The 22,883-nt window shown below is 39.2% G+C and overlaps 3 protein-coding genes across 3 annotated transcripts; 2 read left to right on the forward strand and 1 right to left on the reverse strand.

The window, feature by feature from the left end:
• Positions 1-7,314: 7,314 nt before the first annotated feature.
• Positions 7,315-8,980, reverse strand: ankrd39 (ankyrin repeat domain 39). Its single transcript, XM_088376919.1, has 4 exons — positions 8,573-8,980; positions 8,398-8,501; positions 8,109-8,312; positions 7,315-8,023 (listed from the first exon to the last, which is right to left on the reverse strand). The coding sequence occupies exons 1-4, from the start codon at positions 8,664-8,666 to the stop codon at positions 7,877-7,879; spliced, it is 549 nt and encodes a 182-aa protein (XP_088233045.1). The 5' UTR covers positions 8,667-8,980; the 3' UTR covers positions 7,315-7,876.
• A 110-nt stretch (positions 8,981-9,090) lies between these two features.
• Positions 9,091-15,192, forward strand: kctd9a (potassium channel tetramerization domain containing 9a). The gene is made up of 12 exons (XM_088376918.1): positions 9,091-9,390; positions 9,645-9,766; positions 9,843-9,886; positions 9,962-10,058; positions 10,155-10,213; positions 10,317-10,445; positions 10,590-10,657; positions 10,735-10,830; positions 11,520-11,669; positions 12,059-12,164; positions 12,251-12,384; positions 12,915-15,192. The coding sequence occupies exons 1-12, from the start codon at positions 9,343-9,345 to the stop codon at positions 13,029-13,031; spliced, it is 1,170 nt and encodes a 389-aa protein (XP_088233044.1). The 5' UTR covers positions 9,091-9,342; the 3' UTR covers positions 13,032-15,192.
• A 520-nt stretch (positions 15,193-15,712) lies between these two features.
• Positions 15,713-16,572, forward strand: LOC148398189 (progonadoliberin-1-like). Its single transcript, XM_088377074.1, has 4 exons — positions 15,713-15,809; positions 15,901-16,046; positions 16,146-16,244; positions 16,531-16,572. Exons 1-4 carry the CDS (start codon positions 15,713-15,715, stop codon positions 16,570-16,572), a joined length of 384 nt encoding a protein of 127 aa, XP_088233200.1.
• The last annotated feature ends 6,311 nt before the right edge of the window (positions 16,573-22,883 follow it).

The following is a 22,883-nucleotide window of genomic DNA, read 5'->3' on the forward strand; positions in this document are numbered from 1 at the left end:
GAGGTGATCAAAACGAGTTCTTCCCCTATAAATTAATCGGGTTACCATAAATTTGTTTTAGAAATCCAATCCACTCCTCTTTTGCTGCAGTGCGATGTTTAGATAAACTTCAGCAAATTTTGCAAACTTTCCAAAACAGTATTGTGCTTTTTCCTTTCATAAATGTGGGAATTAGATTGCATTAAGTTCTGTGCAATGATATTTAACTTGCCCCCTACAGCGGCTTGGCACCCCTAAACCTCTGATACTTGAATCGCCTCTCAGGGGTAATACGTTTAAGCAGATGCTAAAATAAATCTTCACTGAATGTGATGAGCATTGGTGGAAATATTTCTGAGCAATATGTTTCACCCAGACAAATAAACAGCACTTTCCTCAACGTCCTACTCAAAGCAGCAATGCAAAAAGCTTTTTTAGGCCCGTGGATAGATCTCATCTTTTGGCATCATTTCAAACACTCGTAATTTTGGAATACCTACCAAGTCAGCACAGTCTGATCAAAACAGTCTTTTGACTGGGGCCTTTGAAAGCCTTTGACTTCATGTCACAGATTATAACTGATTGATTGCTGTAAAGCACATGAACACCATCTTGGTAGCGTAATTAAATAACAATGCAGCAGATGTGGACTTTATTACGTGGCAGCTTTTAGTCATATGCACAACATTCACTCTGTGCAATCTTATGGGCATCCATAAATTGAGATGACTTTGTTTGGGTTACCGTAGAGATGTTGGATACTGCATTTCTTATTGATAATAGGGCATGGCAAACAATGGAATTCACTCTAGCACTCAAAAAAGGCATGGTACTACTAGATACCTTTTTCCAGACCTATTGAGGGTTTACTGTCAAGAGGTTACCAGGACAATATGTCTCCCATGGTTAAAGAGGAAGTCAACCCCTGAATTTTCTTTGCAATAAATGTTCTGAGCGGCCCAACTAGTTGAAAAACAGTTTTCTGATTGTTTCGTTTGTGGAATATGTTGAAAACAGGCAAAATTCACCTGTTTTTATTCGTTTCAGGGGGCGGATATTTTGCTATCTGCCGTGATTGGGTGTGACTGTGATGTCATTTTCAGTCAACAGCAAGTGGCAAAATGGCTGCCCCCTGAGATGGTTAAAAATGGGTTTTAATGCTTAAGTCAAATACATCCATTTTCTGTACCGCTTGTCCCCACGCGGGTAGCAAGCGTGCTGGAGCCTATCCCAGCAGTCATTGGGCAGTAGATAGAGGACACCCTGAACCGGTTGCCAGCCAATCGCAGGGCACAAAGAGATGAACAACCATCTGCACTCACACTCACGGGCAATTTGGAGTGCTCAATCGGCCTACCAAATATGTTTTTGGGATGTGGGAGGAAACTGGAGTGCCCAGAGAAAACTCATATGGGCATGCAAACTCCACACAGGGAGGGTCGAAGGTGGAATCGAACTGGCACCCTCTGAACTGTGAGGCGGACGTGCTAACCAGTACGTCACCGTGCTGCCTAATTCGAATCCCTCAAATGCAATAATAATCATAACGCTGTGTTTAGACTAGGGGGCACATACACCATATCATTGCAGGGACAATTTGGGGCTTGACTTCCTCTCTAAACAATAAAACAATCGGATATTTTCACATGGGTCATCATCAATAGGCCTATATCTGATTTGAAATGTGAAAAATTCTTTAAAATCGTTAACACTAAACTCATGTCACACAAGCAGACAAGGGCAAGACAAGTATACAAGTCCTGATGTGTTTTGTTGCAGCACACTGGTTTTCTTCTGCAGCCTACTTTTGGAAATGGAAAGACAGCCCAAATTTATTTGCTCCAAGACACAAGCAATATCATTTTACTTTTTGTTTGTATTTTTTCTTATCAATTGCTACAGTGGTATGGTTGATTCGAAGTCGTTTGAACTTCTACATTAGCAATTCTTTTTATCACAGTCTATTTAGTTTAGAGTGAGGTGGGGCATTTCTTGGTCACAGCTCACTCCTTTTCTGTTTTGTGAAATATGCCAGACACTGTGAAAAGCCAAGAATATTTTATGCAAAAGTAAACGGAAGGCAAATCTGACCACAGCTCACCACCAAAGTACACAGAGAATCGGGCAACAGGTAGTGTAAACAATATCTGTCCTCAGGATACTTTGCATCATCATTTTCCTAGCAGCTTCCGCATCACCCCAAAAGGATGCTTCATTGTCCGTTCTTGTGTTTGCATTCCATTGTTAATAGGCAAGTACAAATGTTCTCCTTTTATGCACAAAGCCCTCACCCTCGTCTTCCAATCCATTGCTTGAGCTCAACCCTCATCCATCCATCAGCAGTGGCCCTGTCCTACACAGCCCCCCCACCCCCCAGGCTCGCCACCCCCAGCTTGGTCTTTGACACAACGCTGTTGTGGTTTTCCGGGTCTTTATGCTGCCTGTTGTCTGAGGCAGATTGAAGACCCTTTGTGTGCGTCCGCCCCTGTCCTGAGTGGCCGGGAGGAACCAGCTGAACTGCGAGTGGAGAGATAGGAATGCGCATATGAATGGACCAGTGTGTGTCGGGCACCTGCTGATAGAGGGACGACGTGCCTGTATAGTTCTTCTTCTTCATCAGCGTAACCAACTTGTTCAATTAGAACGTGTAACGTTCCCTGATTATTCACACTAAAAAACAAAGTGTTGACTTTGTAGTTATGTTGTTGTTGTTGCTGACATACAGTGATGTCCGTAAATAATGAGACATTGACACAATTCTCAACTTTTGGGCTCGAAACACCACTGTGATGGATTTGAAATAAGACTTACTATAACTGCTGACCTTCAGCTTTAATTTGAAGGTATTTATGTACATTCAAATAATTGTGTATTGGAATTACAACAGTTTGCATATATTTTGCCTCCCACCATTGAGAGCCCAAATGTAATGGGACATATTAACAACCATAAGTCAAACTTGACATTTTAATGCTTGATTTCAATCACTTTGAAGCCAGTTACAGCCTGAAGTCTGGAACGCAGAGACATCACCAGATGCTAGATTTCATCCCTGGTGCTTAAATTGCGTGGGTCTTCAGTTTCTGCTTGTTCTTTGGGCATTTTTTTTCAGTTTTGTTTTCAGCGCACATCATCAGTATGTTATCATTTTTACACTGTTCTCCTGATTTGGTTATGAATACCCTCAAATTAAAGCTGAAAGTCTGCAGTTTGAAGACATCTGGTTTGTTTCATTTTTGATCCACCGTGGTGGTCTTTAGAACTAAAAAGATCCAATCCATAGAAAGACAGTTCAAATAATCAATATATTACTTATCTTAGCATTTTCAATAGCGTAAAAAGTCATTTGTCATAATATGGTGATTATTAACAAATATTCAAAACATTATTACTATCTTAGCATTTTAAATAGAGTAAAAGGACCTATGTCGTAATATAGTGACTATGCAACAAAATCAGGGTGCATCTCTTAGTTTGTGTTGCTCCCCAAAAATAAAAATGAAAATAACATAAAACCTATCCTAAGACAATAATAACATGTATAAATAGCCACTAGACACAATGTTATTAGCGTATCTAAATTCATTTATCCAGTACCTATAAGTAAATGTATTCAGTTGCTGCCATGATGTTTTTCCAGCTCCATTGTATCATTTTAATCCATACTAGAAATGTTGTAAGGTTTTGTTAGTCGGTCCCCAAAAGTCTAACACAATCTCAGTCCCCAAAAGTCTAACACAATCAGTTCCCTGACATGACAGATGTGTTGTGACGTTGGTTGACTCCTTAATTTATTTTTGCTTTGATGAGGTCGTCTTAGGTCACGTACCTGTAATGGATTCCGTCCATACTAGAAATGTTGTTAGGTTTTGTTAGTCAGTCATCAAAGGTCTAACACAATTAGTTCCCCAATGTGACAGATGTTGTGACGTTGGTTGACTCCCTTAATTTCACAACACGTGTTACAAAATTTTCCGGGAAAAATTTGTAACACAAATTTTGAAACACTCCTAGTTTTAAGATTTTGATGGTATGATGTAATTTTCTGTAATATTTGTAAATGCTGTACATAGTCAATATTGCATTACAACTTGATTTGATAGATTGTTTTAACATTGGTGTCATCTCATGGAATGCTGACGATAAAACACATCTGCTTTGTAAGTCTATAGGAGGAAAGTTTTGTTTTATACGAGTCATGTGTATACCTTTATATGCATACCTTTTTTTGTTAGTCTATTGCGTTTACGCTTACTGCCAAATACTAGGACATTTATGCCTTCACTATCAATAGTACACTACAATGTATACATGTAAATGTACATTTGCAGTGACACTGCAGTGTTGGGAAGTAAAATACCAAATAAGCTGGAATGTGACAAACCATTGAATGTGCTGAACTTCAGTATTGTATTGCACCATATCCTGCTCAGCAAATCACTTCTGATATTTTATACAGTAGGAGTCAGATTGACTCACTGATGTTTTTGATAACACGGGTTTATGATGCACATGATAACGAATGTGTGAGAAAAATTGTTGCTGATTTGGCAGTACTATGTGCTGTAATTATAGATTATTCACCTGCATGAATCATTCCTCAAGTTCCACCAACACCCTATTTGACGCCATAATTAAAAAAAAAAGAGGAAATTGGGATCAAAAGTGAAGTTTTCCTTTTATGTGATATGCTGTATATGGTATGTTCTAATTGGTGTTTTCTGCACAAAGGCCCCTTGAAGCTGTATGCTGCAAGTCATTAATGAAAGCTGTTTGATAGATCAGGCTTGGGAAGAAAACGGTTCTGGTTTATGTTATTTCGGAGAACCCTCAAATGGGCTTAACATCTCCCCATCTGTGTACAGTATATGGAGCACCCAAAACATAAAAGTTGTATGATGGCTTTGGAAAAGAAAAATGTGGAAACCCATGTTTGAATGAAAATACAAAGTATCACATTGTAAGGAGCATACTTCTGCCAAGTTTGAAAAGTGTTTTCTTATGGTCATGAGCTGTGATAGGATGTAGATATATGATCTCAAAAGCCTCATTATTGTCCTCTGACTCATATGGTATAGTTTATGACTTGCTTGTCTGGCCTTGCTTTCGAGGAGATTACATCTCCATAATCAATAAAAACAAACCATCCACCCAAGCAATCAGCCCAATGTAAAAGAAAAATAAACTCCCTTCTCAAATATACCAATGACAAAACCACTGGCAAGTTATTTGCAATTTTATTCACGAGGAAACCTGCTTGTAATTAAAGTTTCTGTAGTGTAGTTTTTTTTTCTTGTTGCCATTTTGGACCACATGAGGATGCAACAAGCCTATGATCCATGAAGCAGTCACTGGACCTTTGGTTCTTATCACCTGCTTACTTGGCAAGTCAAAGACATGTAGCAACACTTCAAACAGAGGATGACAAGATACCTGCAAGAGGGTCCAAATTGGATTATGCTTAATCTCCGAAAAGCAGTTCCCATAAATTTGATTATATCCCTACACCCCCTCACTCGGCACCCAGACTCCCACTTCAATTCTCTTATGCAGATGAGACCCATGCATAGGACAGACCTCCATGCCAGTCTCTGATACTGAATCCTTAATGTGTAGCCATCTGCCAGCTTTTTATCGGATTACTTCAGGTGAGGACAGGCGGGTCCAGCTCTGCCAGGGCAGCTCTGCCAGGGCAGCTGGAAGGCTTGAGCTACTGTAAAGATCATTTAAAAAAGGTGCAGACTATCCTTATATCATGGAAAACAAGTTTACAGCCATGCACAGTAGTACTGAAGCATAGGTACATGATCTAGCAGCATTAAATTTAATCTCCAAACTGTCAAAATGTAGAACGACCTCATTCTGTTTTTTGTTTTGTTTCTTTTATACACAAGTTCCAAATCCACCCAAGAATTGCAAACAGACAGCCATCTATTTTGGATGAAAATAACATCCATTCCTGCTTAAACTTGGGCTCATTATGGTGGAAGTGGGTTCCCGGGCCAGGAAGTTTCATTGCTTTCCAAATAAATCTCACTAAACAGAGCTGTAATCCAAATTCCTCATCTTGTGGAGTCCTCCCTCTGTCTCCACATGACATGAAAGTTCTGAGAGGTAAAGGCATAGAAAAATCACACCTTTTCATTGTTCACATCCCAAAAAGCGACATGTCCTCATTATATGAGGATGAGTTAAAAACAACTATTAGAAACAGAGTACATTTCTGTTTCTGTTTTCACGTGCCACATTTGTATGTACCACATATGATAATATCACCTGGCTTAACATTAACCAGCAGGTGAGCCAGTAAAGACCACAGCTAATTTAAAAAGCAAAATGAGCTCTTTCTTCAAAATGTAATGAATGCTAAATGATTCACTGATTTGGGTGGAAAAAGGCTCACTCATTCGAGTTGGGTGATCGTGCTTCTTGGCTGTGTGCGAGGAAGAATTCGTCACTGAGTGTAAACAGCACTCTTGGCAAAGTCCTCTGAGCTAGAACACCCCCAACACCACCCCATCTGCCCCCAACACCCCATCTCCTTGTGCTGTGTGGCGTCAGCTGCAATGAGCTCCAGATGTGGCCTGGCACCCATCCAGTCGCCGCACTGGATGTGGTTTAGAAGGTAGTTTGGCCGGCCCCAATGAAACTTGCTCAGATTTAAGGGAGCAGTTAGTTTTTGTCTAGTGCACTGCACTGTAAAGGAGAGAGGTATTTGTCTCCAACAAATACATGTGGTTCCTACCAAAGTAGAATTCAATTATGAGATTTTCCCCATCTGTTTTCATATTATAGAAAGGCCGATGTGTTCCCAGTTTTTCCTTCTTTGTTTTCCCCTCTCTGCATATCGTTTTTTTTGTGACTACAATAAACATGAGATTGTTTGGTACTGTAGGCGTGCAGAACTTAAAACAAAGAGATACAGCATATCGTCTCCATATTTTGTAACCAAGATATTTGTTTTCCGTATGACAAGAAAGATGGAAAAAAAGGGTAGAATGAGCAACAAAGTCTCAACTGTGTTTTTCCCCCCAATGACATCTGTAACACAGTCCTTTTATACAAGAACATTTAAAAACAGGTTAAAATTTTTAAATTATGGCTGGCAAGTGACAAAATAAATATTGCATGTAAGTTTTCCTACTATGAGAGACCCAATTATTTTTTAAAACTCAAATGGAAAATAGGAGTCAACCCACTGCTGTTTAGTTACCTATGTAGGGCAATGTGTTAAAATTAACTGTGGCAGCCACTCTGGCTTTTTATGGTCTTTCAGACTGACAGACAGCTAGTTTTCTAAACACGAGCAGGAAGAATGAACGAGGTCACACATGGTTGGCCAAAGCAGTAAGTCCATTTAGTTGATGGCTCCCCCTGCTGCCTGGCCTCATACTACCAGCCAGCAGAGACTAACCTCACATGTAAACAAACATTCACAGTTAACATTCACAGTACTCAAATGAAAACACAAAAACGTTCAACTCTTTTTGAATTAAAACTGTCTCTTCTGCTTAAAACCTCTCCACATTTGGAAAACCAATCGCTCGTAGAGAACAGATGGTGCACCTGGCATGCATAAAAAACTTTACGTTACTCGGAATAGATGAGAGTAAATGACTAGCTCAACATATGCCGATGTAAATAAGAGTATGTATGGTTTTAGTAATAGGAACAAGAACAAAGAGAACAGTCATTATTAGAATTGAACATACAATCCCAGTTACAATACCAACATTCTGACAATTTAGACAGAGACATGAACACTTGGATTGTAGTAATAAGGCATTATGAAGATCTGAGAAGGTAAGGACACTCTGAACGCGTTTCCAGTGTAGTACGTGTTCTTGCTTCTTTGAGCAAGCCTTCGATTGCTCAATTAGTCTTGGTTGGGATTAATCTACTGGAATTGCTTTAGAATCTTCTGCAAATGTTGTTGAGGGGCCAAGTGGAAGGGTAGCTGGAGCCTTTTGTTCTTCTGGCTGCAAAGTGGGGGACAGGCCTCAAGAAGGAGCTGACACACCTTTTCATGACCTTGTTCTGCAGCCTGACAGACAATAGCAAGAACAGTTCAAACATAGGGATCTTAATATCATTGGGCCCATTACTATGTTCTGGCAGGTATATCTTACTTTGTGTAGAGGAGACGCGCCATCATCATCAGAGATCATTGGGTCGGCTTTATAGACGAGCAGCAATCTAACGACATCCACGTGACCGCAGAATGCTGCCCGATGGAGAGGCGTGGCACCGCCTGGTGTCTGAGGAGATGCACAAGCACCATTTTCGAGAAGATACTTACATACAGTGAGATGACCACTGCGACTTGCATAGTGCTGAAACAAAATGTGCACAAACAAAACACTTTTAATACATGGATCAGGAACAATAAATACAATGATGACATCTTAGGGAACTAACTAGAGCTGTATATCCAGCTGAGTCCCTGAGGTTTGGATGGGTGCCCTTTTGGATCAGTGACTGAACCCGCCTCAAGTCTCCATCCATGGCGGCAGACCAGATACCTGCATACGATAAGATTTGTACCTCTATATACAATTTAAACTCTAATGTCTCCTAGTTAAACGATACAAACCTCTTTCAAAGTCCATCTCATTCACTGTCTGGAAAACACTGGAAGAGACAGGGAGGGTGCAGCACGAGCAACAATGTTCTCCATCAGAAGCCATTGTGTTTGTGTGCACTGACTAGAATTCTATCATCATCATTTAAGCGTTTAAATAAACAATTGCCTCTTAGTTTCAAGTTGTTTTGAAAATGTTCGTTCCATTGGTTTAACACGTCTGCCTTCACCCATTAACGCTATCAAAAACGTTGATAGTAAACTTACATCGATTTGAACTAATTTGAGGAAAATACGATATTTTATGTAGTCAATAAATGATCTAACTCTTATTTGTAAACAAAATACTAGACCGATACGATTCAATGTTGCTACCTGGAACGTCACCATCGACGTCCCAAACGTATGACGCCAATTCCTGCTCAACCAATTGCAGTGCGGCAGTCAGAGGATATCTTCAATGACGGTTGTTCAGTTTAAATTATCGTAGATACAGATAATCTCAATACTTCGTGGTCACGTTTAAGATTAATAATGACTCAATATGTGAGAACCCACTGCAAAATTATTAATATTAGTGTTTCAAAAAACAGTCATTAATGATCTTATTTCAACTATTTGAATATTTACATTAATTCCAGATTGTCATGAACGCACCGGCAATCTCGTGTTGTTGAGTGTTTTCTTGCTAGCTAGTAAGCCTGAGATACACGATACATGCTAGCAGGCAGGCAAGTGTTTTTTTTAAATTCCAACAAAGTACCAATAACCAAAGAGCAAAAATGAGAAGAGTCACGTTATTCGTTAACGGGACGTCTAAAAATGGCAAGGTAGGTAAAAACTCAACTCGCTGTTATGCGAGTACGTTTGGCCTGCTACGCTGTTTTGTTGGTTTTCGTACCAGTATTTGTCGCATAAGTTGTCATTCATCCCCCAATTCAAGGTTGTTTCCTGTACTCTTCTGCCCATTCACACCCAATCGCAGCTCAGAAAGCCCTGCATCAAAGCTGACGAGCCATTTCGTTCCAATCTTGTCGAAGACTGTAACATAAATAAATACAGTAAATGTATTTTCTCTGCTCAGGTTGTAGCAGTCTATGGGGCTTTGTCTGACTTACTATCCGTAGCCAGCAATAAATTAGGAATTAAAGCATCCTGTTTATATAATGGAAAAGGAGGTCTCATCGATGACATTGCCCTAATCAGGTAAGAGGACACAACGAAAATATGTAAATTAAACCTTATTGCCTTGTTCTAAATGGTATTGCCTCGGATTTAATAGAGATGACGACGTGCTGTATGTCTCAGAAGGCGATCCATTTATTGGTGAGTTGGATTATGTCTGTAGTTTGTTATTTTCCATTGAGTAAATCTGAAGACAACATTTGTAATTCCTCAAAGAATTTCCAAATGAAGTCAAAGGTGGATCTGATCAACAAGGTGCTCACACTGACTGGTTAACCCTGAATATTGGTGGTCGTCTTTTCACCACTACCAGGTATTTCTCACACTCTCTTGTTACATCAATGTGTCTTCACCTACTGCAAATTGTAGTCACTCAAATTTGTATTGTTTGTATCCCTTTGTATATTAGGAGTACACTGGTCAGCAAAGAGCCCGAGAGTATGCTAGCTCACATGTTTCGAGAGAAAGGTACACTAGAGCATTAAAGCTACCCAACTCTTGTTTCATATTCAATCTGAGCCTTTGTCAAAGTTATTTCTCCGATGATAATTATTTTGTCTCTTTGCTGCAGATGTGTGGGGAAACAAGCAAGATGAGCATGGGGCCTACCTCATCGACCGCAGCCCTGAATACTTTGAGCCGATTCTTAATTACTTGAGGCATGGTCAGCTTATTATCAATGAGGGCATAAATATCAGAGGTAAGAATACATTTATAATGATTAAACATACGTAATATAAATGTATGGCATGGATGAACAAGTAATCAAATTACCGGTATTTTAATTACTGAAAAATTTTCAGTCCTATTGAATACATATGAACAGTGATGACATGTTTTCCAGGTGTTCTTGAGGAGGCTCGTTTTTTTGGAATTGAGCAACTTGCCGATCAGTTGGAATTGGTCATCAAGGTAATGTAGTTTGACATTCTCAAGATGTGTCGTTCTGGCTGAGCTGTGTGCACTGACCAGTCATATATGCACACCAGAACTCCCAGCCGCCCGAAGACCATTCTCCCATTTCCCGCAAGGAGTTTGTGCGTTTTCTTTTGGCTACACCCACCAAGTCTGAGCTCCGTTGCCAGGTAATACAAGTTTAAAAATATCAATACAGTATATAATGATCTGACTGCATCACATGGCTCCAGCCTAAAGGGAGCATCAAATGCATTCCATAGATTTGTTCATGAAATGTGATTATTTGTCAGTCCAAGACCTGTGATTTATGTGTTAAGGAAACTCACACGTTACAAAGTCTGGAGACTGGAGAAAGGAGATGAAATATGTATAGTCAGACCATAGTAAGACTTCATAATGCGCAGACAAGCCAGTACTTTGATCGCTTGCACATTACAAAATCTGTATCATATATTCTGTCTTTACAAAGATATTAATCTTCAGTTATGGTTGACACTAAAGGAACGGAATTAATGTAATAGTGACGTGTATTTTACAAAATAAGTTTGTCAGAATCGATGTTTCAGCTCCTGATTTAGCTCCTATTATATTAAGCACATGGCTGGCTATAATGCTGTAGCTGGTTAGTGTGCTGTAGATTGTGACAGGTAATTGCCAAATGCTGAAGAATTATTTAAACACTGTTTATTCATTTGAATATGATTTATGTAAATAATTATGTGTGTGTGTTATTTAGTTGTGCGCATAAGCCAGACGATTAGACTGAAATTATATATTGGTATTGGTCAAAAGATATGATTAAGATACGACCTCAAGAAATGTTGCATGTGTATGATCCTCTTGTTCACTATTTTAGGGTCTTAATTTCAGTGGTGCGGATCTGTCCCGGCTTGATTTGCGCTACATCAATTTTAAGATGGCGAATCTCAGCCGTTGCAATCTGACACACGCCAACCTCTGCTGTTCCAATCTGGAGCGGGCCGATCTGTCCGGAGCCAACCTGGATGTGAGTTGGTCTTTTGTACACTCTCTTCTCAAAGATTTGCTGAGTGTCATTTGGAATTTGAGTACAGTAGATTGCGTTCCCAGCGATTAGCTGGCGACCAGTACAAAGCTCTGTACGTCACTGTCCAGAGCTTCATAAGATCTATAGAGTATATCTCGCTTCTCACCCATAGGCAGCTAAAATGTTCAGAAAATAGATAGATGAATGAATAGCTGAGATTACGTCATTGAACAATAGAGCCCCTTCACACCTCCCCCTCTCTGTTATGTGAAGTTCTGTCCACACATGCACCCACACGAGCCCAATGAAGCACATAAGAAGTATACACATGGATATCCAAAGTGAGAAATAATCTTGACATTTTCAATAAAACACGCTGTGTCTCAAAGGGTGCTAACTTACAAGGCGTGAAGATGCTCTGCTCCAATGCCGAAGGTGCCTCTCTTAAAGGATGCAACTTTGAAGATCCCTCTGGGCTGAAGGCCAACCTGGAAGGTAACCCATCAACTCTTTAAGCAAGGCAGATGTGGTGGTCTTTTGTTGTGATGTGGTTTGCTACCAGTCAATATTTTTGCCAATAGGTGCAAATCTGAAAGGAGTCGACATGGAAGGAAGTCAAATGACCGGCATTAACCTGCGGGTGGCCACTCTGAAAAATGCAAAGCTGAAAAACTGCAACCTGCGGGGTGCCACTTTAGCAGGGACGGATCTTGAGGTGAGATGAGTCCAGCAGAGCGATTAATATTTATTAAATCGCTAATGTAAAATTTCTTTTTTATGCTTAAATCATGTGCATTATCCCACTAGAGCAGTGGTTCTTAACCTTGTTGGAGGTACCGAACCCCACCAGCTTCTTATGCGCATTCACCGAACCCCTCTTTAGTGAAAACTAAAATATTTTTTTTCAAATGCAAGACATCAATGATTTTTACTCGTGCACAAAATGAGCCATGCATGAACATCACCTTGTTCAAAGTACTAAACCAACAAATGCATGAACCCGACTGAACCTAAATTAGGGACCAATGCACTAGATTACCCAGCACCAGTATCACTCACAAATATCACATCAGATTTGTTTGTTGATTTTGCAGACAATACTAATTTCAGCCTTGAGTTAGATGGACGACACACAAGGCTAGGAAGAAGTGATTTAATTAAATCTTGGCTTGCGGACTCTTCATATCACAGCGAGGCTTCCTATAGTTTTTGATCCCAATACTATTATGTGCTTCTTTGCTGCAGAACTGCGACCTGTCTGGCTGTGATCTACAAGAGGCTAACCTGAGGGGATCCAATGTGAAAGGAGCCATTTTTGAGGAGATGCTAACGCCACTGCACATGTCGCAGAGCGTTCGATAACTGAGCATGCACGTCAACTCAGCCACTCCTTTAATCTCTACAGCCTCTGATGGTATATGCGCTCAGTCTCAACTTTTTTATTTTTTTGCCTGCATTTAGCGCAGGTAATCAATCGTATGCACTTCACTGACATTCTACCCACCTCATGTTCGCTATAGATATCACACTATTTATCCAGGGTTGGTTTTTTTATGTACCTTAGTGTGTGTTCAGCTATCCATCAATCTTCTGCCGTTTAGCTGGAGTTGGGTCGCAGGGGAAGCAGGTTAAGCAGGGAAGCCAAGATTTGCGCACCAAACTCTGACACCAGGCTACATGGACTAAATACTAGGGCGTTCAGTACCCTGTAGTACTGGAGCACCGTTCCCAAGATCCCCCAAGGGACACGGTCAAACGGCCTCTCCAAGTCCAAAAGCGCATGTAGACTGTTTGGGCGAACTCCCATGCATCATCAAGGAATCCTTCTGACGGTGTAGAGCTGGTCACCTATTCTACAGCCAGGCCAAAAACCACACTGATCCTCCTGAATCCAAGTTCCTGTTGAACGCGACTGTTACGACTCCTCCTCATGATGTTAATTGAGGAAGGGTCAAACATGGCAGCGGAGGTTAGAAAGGGGAACGGGGTTGACGAAGGCGCACGTTGACCCACACAAACTCAAAACTGACCACAGACACCATGCTTCACTCAAAATAGTCTACTGACTCCTGAATTGGAGCGTTTTGGTCCAGAGTCTGCTTGTCCACCACACACACACAGAAGGAAAGCGGCACAAAACACACAGAGGCATGGGGACGTACTTGTCTGCAAGACACAAACACAACTCAACTGACCAGACTCTGCTTCCTCAAAGACGTGTCTGTGGAAATGAGGAGGTTTTCAAAGTATTCTTGATATCTGCTTTGTCTGGTGCCTGTCTGTCATGAGCGACCCTGACAGGGGCATAGAAACCCAGACAGCTTAGCTCTGAGGATCAGTGTGACACATAAACTTCTCCACCACAATAATGTGATGGCTCATGGAGGGGCTATTTATCCACATACGTACATTATAAAAGAAAATCATTTCTAAAATGTGTGTAGAAGTGTCTGAATGCAATACAATTACATCATTTAGTCTTTAGCACAATATATTAACTGATTTAATAGGCATTCAAACCAGACAATGGTTGCTGCTTCTGAATGAATCAGCAGCTATGTCACGTAAAAATGACTGTGTTGCTGTACTTTTCACCAAAAGTAACTTTGGCCTGATACAACGCTTTATAATCGAAAGCCAAAGGCTCAAAGTGTCAAGGCTCAAAATGCTGCTGTGAAACTACGTCACGAGCAAGATGTCAACACGGCTCAGGTATGCAGGTTGCACCTATCATGTTCTGTTACAGCACTCAATATTTTGTGCTCAAAAAGCTGATTGTTGTTCTTATCCTTGTCCTCTGTGGATCTACCTCTGTTTTTTCTGCATCAGTGATCCATTTGCATGTACGTACAGTAATCAACTGTGGCACCGCGTACTAAAATGTTCATGTAGGTCAAAGTCACATCTTACTTTTTAAATCAAGAGAGACGAAAATAGTCATCTTGTTTTGCCCAAAGGTTGTAGACACATAATCAGGGCCATTGTTGTCAGTAATTCTCCATTTATATATACACTTAATCATGCTTTGAACCTATTTGCACAAGTATATCTTTTCATCCCCAAAAAATGTAAATTGTGTATTCCTATGTACATTGAATCCAGTGCTTCCTAAACTTTCCAAAAAAAGATTGTAAATAGATATAGGGAGATGTTCTTTTGTCAAGGAACAATCTTCTCTTTGCTGGATTGTCTCTGTCTACATGTATTTGTTTGTCTTTGACCGGTCAAAATATTTAGCTGTATTTCAGCGCTGCTCTGATGCAATACATTTTTTTTACTCTATTTTACAGAAGGTACCAAGCTTGTGAGAGTGATTGATGAAGGTAATGTTGGCGAATTACACCGTTGGTGTGAATCCCAAAAGAAGTGATCTGATTATTTATTTGAAAACATTGTGGATGCTATGGTTGTTTTGTTTTGAAGTGGGGGTGTACACAGAGCTGCTTGTTCATGATTATTGCACTTGACTGTGGAAATACTTTTCCATTATTTGACTCTTAGAAATAAACTCATTGAGAGTAAAGGAATCTTCTTTGTCTTTTTTGTTTGGCCATCATTTGTTACGCTTTATTTCATACAAAAGTCTTGGAATATCGACACAAGTATAACTTCTCCAATGTGCTAGTGTGTCCCAATAAAATAAAATATTGTGGAAAAGCTGAAAATCACCTCCGCAATTCATACCAAAGTAGCTCCAAGCAAGTATTGGCTGCATATGCATGAACACGCTTTTTAGAAGGCCAATTTTGATCATGAAAATAATTTGATTGTTTCATGTGCATTATACAATGCAAGTCGATTAGAATTTTTATTTGTTTACAATCATAAAGATGACATAAAAATATAATGAAATACTGGCTTTCACGCTAAGGTGATGAATTTTACCTCACATTTACCTCAATCCACATTTTTACTTCCATCCATATTCCGAACCCCTTATGATATTCTAATTTTGGAGATGTGTCTTTTAAGAGCATATTAATTTTTTGCTTGCCCTGAAGGTCAGGACTGCTTAATCCCACTTTGCGACCCCCTGCAGTGAAATGAATGGGCTTCGGCAGGAAAGAAAACCAAATATATACCTTGCAAGGTTTGCTAAGGACAGCAGACAGCTGAAAGAAGCTTTCCTCTTACAACAAAAGGTAAAATTGACTTTTCAAAATCTATGATGTTTATAAATTATGGGCAGATTTCCATTTAATTATATTGTATCGACAACTTTGTCTTGTGCAAAGTAAAACCATGAAGTCCTTGGTGCTGTGGCTGTTGATTTTGGCAACGTCAATGCAAGTAATCTATAGTCAGCACTGGTCATATGGATTGAACCCTGGAGGAAAAAGAGAGCTGCTCCTTTTAGACAAGCAAACCAATGTACCGGTAAGCACTCCCACGACACTCCATTCATTCATTTGTCTATTCATTCATATTCATTTCATCCATCCTTTATCAAATCAACGTGTGTTTTGCCCTCTAAAGGTGATTGATGGCTTTCGGCAAGTGGAAAAGCCTTGCGGAGTTGTGGCATGTGGACATTTGTCACTTTTTGCCAAAATATGCAGGATGAAAGAATTTCATGTAAGTTCTGCATTTGGTGCATTTTAAAATGATGAAGAGACTAATGATAATGACATCTTGGATTTATGTAGCGCATTTCAGGAGCCCAATGATGCTTTACGTTAACCCGCGGGATAATTAAAATGGGTGTATGTGTGTATGTATAGTGAGAGAAAGAGAGGGAGAAAATGTGTCAGTGTGTGTGTGTGTCTGTATTCATCTTACAAAATGTATGCTTCGGACTAAAATCATTTCTATTCTCTATTATTATTTTTGAAACTCACAGCAAGCCCCCTTTTTCTTTTAGGGAAATACTGCTGGTAAGCAATCTGGACGAAGAACCTTTTAAAACAAATGTGGTTGAACAATAAATGTTCATATTTGCATGTGCACAGTACTTAGTGATTTGTGTGTCTGTGTGTGTTTTACGGAGTCCAGTGTGAAAAAATTCATTATTTTTTAATCATTAAAATGTGTTGGTCAGGGTGGGGCACCAGGACTTGACTGCTATGATTCATAAATAAACCCATCATCCCTACCTTTCAGATATCGATCCTTCTTTCTCATTTATCTTCCTTTATTTTTCCTCTGTGCCTCACATCCATTCATCTTGTCTGATTTCCTTTCTTAATCTCCCCATCGCTTCACTCTCCTTGTTGTTTATCTCCATTCTAATCCCATCTACCTTCCTTACCATTCTACTTCATTTTTCCAGTCTTGCACTTGTTTGTGTCGGTCCCTCTTCTCTTCAATCTTGCTTATTTTCCCCATTATGCCATTTATTTTACCGTTCTATTTGAAGTTAATTTGTTATTTTTAAAAATCTTTTTACCATTCATTGATGGCAGATCTAGGGTTTTCTCTCATCAATCTCTCCCCATCTCAACCCACCCACTCCCAACTGTGCGCTATCCTCTCAAGATGAATGAGCAAGTTAAAGCAGGAGCTGAGGCCTTTATTCCACTCGTTGTCATTTCAGTTCCTCATTTTGCACTCTTTTATCATGCATTAATCCAAACATCCTTTGTTATATTCCCCCTGCTGTCCTGGACATCCTTTATGAATGTGAAATGTTGAGCCTAACCTCATTCTTTTGGATCACTTCCCCTCCCTTTCTTATATACTTGTAGACAAGACTGTTCTTGGTTACAAAAGTGTTTCAGGTTGTATTTTAACACGAATAAATCGTGTCTTTGTCTTATTTATTAAAACAAGATATTTAAAAATACTGTTCACTACATGATATCCAACAAATTAGCCGTAATTTCGTATTGAACCACTAAATGGCGCTAGAAAACTTCTTGGAAGTTCCATCCATTTATTCTGGGTCCTGCACTTAAAATACATTCAAGTCAGATAAATGCATTCACTTCTCTATCAGTGACAGTGACGACTTAAAGCAGCACCAGGAAACTTTTCGACTTTCATAAAATATTATTTTGTTTTGAATGGTCTACCTTGGTCACTGCCTGACAGGGTCTGTATCGCTTGTACTGGCACTAAATGACTAAGAAAGGAACACTTCCACACAAAAAGCTACAAATGTGCTGACTGCTGTATGAGAAATAAATTGATAAATCTGATATTCAACATAAAAAAAAGTTGGTAAATGACTGTGCGGTGTTTTCCTGCAACAATAGATGCGAAGGAAAAAAGAGTCAAATCTCACTATTTACTGGCATCAATTTGGAATGAGGATGAGAAGAAAGAGATGGAGATATTGTGGCTTTCACAAATCAGAAAAGGTATTTTTACTCCATACATCCATGTTTGTTACGAACACTTCAATGGAAGTAAATTTGAATGCTTAGCACTGTTACAAAACACACTGTACTACGTGTGTACGTATGTATATGTTGGAAATCAGTCAATTGTGGCCATGCTGTTGAATTAAATGTACATTAGATAGCCTGCATGTCAGAAATGTTTCTTTGATTTCCAGCAGCGGGTTGCTACAGTGTTCACTGTTACCTGGCCTTGAGGCTGTAAATCATTGCTGTTTTAGCCAAAGCTAGGCCATCAACTATTCCAGGTCAGTAAGTGGAATAGGCTAGATTGAGAGTAGTGAATGAGGTTGTTTAAATCTTCTTTCATCCCACAACCCTTGCATCTTGACTGATCTGCATCTTTTTCTCACCATCCAGAGCAGCCAGTCGGCTCCATCTGTGAACAGCACATTTGAAAAACCTCTGAGTTTGCCCAACGGTCCAGAGTGTAGCAGAGCGCGCTCAGTACATTTCCAATTGTTCTCCGAGGCACTGTGCCTGACTACATGTTTTGGAGGGATCAAATGACAGCCATTTTGACATTGTGCTGTTTATTTTCAGATGAAGTATGCAGTTTCTCTGCACTGTCAAAAATGTTAAGCCCTTCATATTAGCACATCTAAAGACATTGGAAATTTCATAACAGTTCATAATAATAATAGATTACATTCGATTAGATTGAACAAACAAAAACAAACATGAGTTGAGGTCTACTTTGTCCATCACAAGCCTAGTTTAGGCTCCTGATCTGAACATCTCAAATGGCAGACAAACAAATACTGAACACGTGATAGACAACTATTCATATCCTGCTGTCCATCTGCGCTCTTATCGGCAATGGAAAGGGTTTTTCCCCCCCCAAGTAGTTTAAGTAATGTGCTGTTAAGAAGCAAACAAAGAATACTAGACAGAAAATCACTGGGGGTTTTTGCATGGAGGGTTGCCCAGATACTGTTTCTTGTTTTGTTTTAAATCTTATTGTACACGCAGCGCTGAAAGCACTTGGCCAAACAAACCATCACAGATGTATACATCTTATGTGTAAATCCTCCCCTAAAGCACCGAGCAACAAATTTCAAGATTTTTACATGTTCTTGCAAGTCAATATTCCTACTACCGTTCTGATGATGTTAGATATAGTTTATCAGTTTGATAATGAACAATTCCAGTTAGTGAGAAAATAGGAGGGTTGTAATATTTTTATTATTGTCAGTATGAACATTCCCTATTATTTAATTTTAAAAAATCATAACCGTCTATGTGTATATAAGTTCTCTTTTTTTTTAAGTGTATTTGGCATTATTAGTGTCAATTATATATAAACGGATAGGCACAGGATGTGGCTCTCTTTCTGTTTCAGCTCCTTGAAGTAACACACAAAAAAAACCTCACAACATATTGCTGCATAACTTTAACTTTGTCAAAGGGGCTGCCTGATCTTTGTAATCCAAATCAGTTTTATTTCCTGGAGCTAGTGTTTTCATGCACTGCAGTGTCTGTGAAAGCAGGTCCCGGGATGTGGGGAGGGCGGGGTTAAGATTAGGGGCTGGGGGTGTCTCAGTTGTTTACTTGGGAAAATGTACAGGTGTACACAGCTGTCACTGCGCAAAATTGCAAAAGAGTAAACTGAATTATCTGCAACTGATGTGATGTCACAGCAGTATGTGCAAAAAGCCCCTCCAAGCTTGTTCATGTGATTGCGGCTAATTTCACTCAACATAGTACACCTTATAAAACATCCACTCTGCTTTTTAATGAAAGCCGTTTTTGTACATACATTAAATGTTAAATATGCACAGTATAACATTAAACATTCACACAAGATGTAATTTGTGAAAAACCTCAATCAGAGAATTGAAATTTATGAAACTAGAGCAAACCGAGCTGGCAAACTTGGGTGATTAAAGAATATCTAGGACGAGGACTCTTGTATGATTTGTAACAACACTCTAATCAAGAAAATACCTGTTGGAGAGAGGCACCACACTGGATTTCTAATTTGTGTCACCAAGATCAGTCAAGACAAGGTGAAGGACTGAAGAAGAAGACTGTCAGATATGCACCACACACAAACAAAACTGCTTCTCAATATTCGAAACACTGAATACAAGACTGTCAAAATCACATTTCCCATCATTAAAGAATTGCATAACATACATAAATGTACTCACAACATCTTAGATGGTTGAAGCCTGCCAAATGTATTGCGGTGAAATGAATCCAAGCACTTACTTCTTTTGATCATTCTGGCCGAGTCTGCTAGAAATTGTTTCAGCTGTTTTTTTTTTCTCTTTTATTCCCTAAGAAATGAAATTATAACCTTGTCATTGGAAGAGAAATTTTAAACAGACCAGGCAAGTGACTTAGCCATTCGAGATCCTTCTGTTGCTTTGCCTCCCCAAACACAAAGACAAAAAAAGCCAACTTCCCTGTTACTGAAAAAACAAGAATGAAGGCAGCAAGATCCACAAACAAGCAGAAAGTAACAGCGGCTGCAGTAAAAGCCTGGCAGAAAGGAAATTCAGAAAATCCTTTTCTTTAATTCAATCCTTTTAAAGCTGAAAGGCATTTATTTATTAAATTAGGTTAATTTTTTTATGTGTAAATACAAAATTCTGGTCCTTACCGGACTTTGACTAACTTTAGCGTGGATACCAATTAGTTTCACATAAAAACTCCCCAGTTGTCTTGTTAATTTCAATAAAAGTACACTTTTACTAATTGTTATTTTCACATTAAGGCTGTCAATAAAAACAGCCCTAGGCTCCAACTTTCCCTTATCAACAACCCAGGGGCTCACTAAGACATGTGAATACTGAAGCACGACTTTGTCTGGAACCAGTAACTTGCTTAAGTCTTTGCTGGTTGCCTAGCAACTGGTAGTCATGGCGTAGTCTGGCAAATGGCAAGTTGTCGCTTTTAGTCAGTCGGTTGAAAACAAATATGATATCACGTAATAGATTTACAAGTGATCTGAAGAGGCGCCCTCAGCAAGATTATGTTTGTCCCCTTTTTCGACTTCATGTTAAGATAAGAAAATGGGCTTTTGGCTCCAGTCAGGCTTGCACCAACAGGCATGTGGCAACTGGTCAATAATAGAGAGTGCTAGCGTGCCGCTCCAGTGCTCACCAAAAAGGTGTTGGGAAAAAAAAAAAAAAATCAAATCTTTAAGAATATATGTACTGTACATCTATTTTTAGATGAGCAGGATGTGTAGTTAATGATGAGAAAAGATTTCTGATTTGTTTCCAGTCTGGGGTGCAAATATCTTTACCCATAGAGCTCAGTTGAAAATCTTGTAACCTTTAAACCACCTTGCCTAGTGGAAAATGTCATTGGGTCAACATAAGAAAATAACAAAAGACAGCAACAGTTGATATCAATTTGACTCCACTATTTCTCACCTGCCAACACGCCATAGCAAATATTGTTGACGTAAACTCCTAGTGTGGAACTGTTGAGTATCTTTGTATTGAGTCAGTTGGTCTGCTGCTTTATTTCCTTTGTAAAGTTTGGTCAGGATCAACCAATGCTTAAAATTGGGAAAGTTAAAACCAATAAAATCTGGTAAATGGATATTTGTATTATGACTACTTAAATTGAATCTTTTTTAATATCAATAATTTATATTTTATTAACATTCTAAATTGTCCGTCGATGTGAGTGTGATTTGGTAGTTGTCTATAAGTTGATTTAACATTTATGATTGTGTAATTGAAACAGGGGGAACAAAAAAATGAACATTGACTTCCCTTATTTGGGTACGTCTAAAAGAAATCTCATTGCTTTAACAGCAAGTTGAGATTGCAGTCTTGCCAGCTTTTATTCCTTCCATGAGAATATTCCAAAATTAAAACACAAGGAGCCAACATACAAACCTTTTCTGGAATTACCCCCAAAAATTGGGAGTGTAAAATGAGTGAACTCAATAGTTCTCCAGTGTTTCATTGCACCTTAATGACCCAGAAATCCCTCATCCCCTCTCAACAACATAAGACGGCATTGTAAAAAAATGTTTCTGGCTTGCCTCTGCCTTCGGGCCCCTCATCTTGCCTTTGGGGGCAGAAAAGGTCAGTGCGGCATCGACTGGAGTGGAGGAAGCAAGCAGTCAATTATGTTGACAAGGCCTTCAGAGAGCTAATTTAAGAGGTTGCCCTGGGAAAACTTTTGACAAGTTCACAGAAGCACTTTTAACAGAGGTCAGAAACAACCTACATATACGTGATATAGTCACTGAAAATGCATGGAGCTGGATGGCATCACATTGATACTCGTCTTGTGGTTGTTTTACAGTCTGGAACTAGACATTCGAAATTTGAAGAATAGTCAATGGCCATGATTTCATACAATTGAAAGGAAAATTGCTATATTGTGGCATATATGTATGTCTTTCTTTAAAATTATATATTTGATAAATTTCAAACGTACTAGTGGTATTGTACTTGGTATCGCTGACTACTCAAGAATTGAGTACTCTCACTGCTCTCGATCTCAGTGTAATTGATGTTTGTCCAAAACTACAATAATAACCATATTGATTGTACCTCTGATAGTGAAAACTACCCAGTTATCTTTGTAGAAATATTTTTAGTACAGTCCTTGTAATAGCTTAGATTGTGCAGGTGTATCTAATGAATATGTGCTGGAATGAGTTCCACCAGCATGAATATTTAGCAATCCCCACTGTGCTCTGAGTTGAGTGTTGTTGTTTTTTCCTACCCACACTGTTTAACATTGCAGACACCAAATGTAAAAGTTTGATTTATTCTGCATCTAAAATCTGCTGTGGTCTGAGAATGTGCAAAGAGACAATCAAATGATTTTAAAGAAATATGTATAAATAAATACACACACACACACACACACATATATATATATATATATATATATATAT

This window comes from Syngnathus floridae, chromosome 5, assembly GCF_059516105.1.
Source record: "Syngnathus floridae isolate MCC-2025c chromosome 5, RoL_Sflo_1.0, whole genome shotgun sequence".
NCBI lineage: Eukaryota > Metazoa > Chordata > Actinopteri > Syngnathiformes > Syngnathidae > Syngnathus > Syngnathus floridae.

Excerpts from the sequence above, each read along its gene's own strand:
- ankrd39 (XM_088376919.1), bottom strand. The coding sequence starts at position 8,666 with ATGGCTTCTGATGGAGAACATTGTTGCTCGTGCTGCACCCTCCCTGTC. Across the intron at positions 8,502-8,572 it reads TGAGATGGACTTTGAAAGAG|GTATCTGGTCTGCCGCCATG; the intron begins GTTTGTATCGTT and ends TATCGTATGCAG. Across the intron at positions 8,313-8,397 it reads CAGCTGGATATACAGCTCTA|CACTATGCAAGTCGCAGTGG; the intron begins GTTAGTTCCCTA and ends ATTTTGTTTCAG.
- kctd9a (XM_088376918.1), top strand. The coding sequence starts at position 9,343 with ATGAGAAGAGTCACGTTATTCGTTAACGGGACGTCTAAAAATGGCAAG. Across the intron at positions 9,391-9,644 it reads GGACGTCTAAAAATGGCAAG|GTTGTAGCAGTCTATGGGGC; the intron begins GTAGGTAAAAAC and ends TTCTCTGCTCAG. Across the intron at positions 10,214-10,316 it reads TCACATGTTTCGAGAGAAAG|ATGTGTGGGGAAACAAGCAA; the intron begins GTACACTAGAGC and ends TCTTTGCTGCAG.
- LOC148398189 (XM_088377074.1), top strand. The coding sequence starts at position 15,713 with ATGAATGGGCTTCGGCAGGAAAGAAAACCAAATATATACCTTGCAAGG. Across the intron at positions 16,047-16,145 it reads ACAAGCAAACCAATGTACCG|GTGATTGATGGCTTTCGGCA; the intron begins GTAAGCACTCCC and ends TGCCCTCTAAAG. Across the intron at positions 16,245-16,530 it reads GCAGGATGAAAGAATTTCAT|GGAAATACTGCTGGTAAGCA; the intron begins GTAAGTTCTGCA and ends TTTTTCTTTTAG.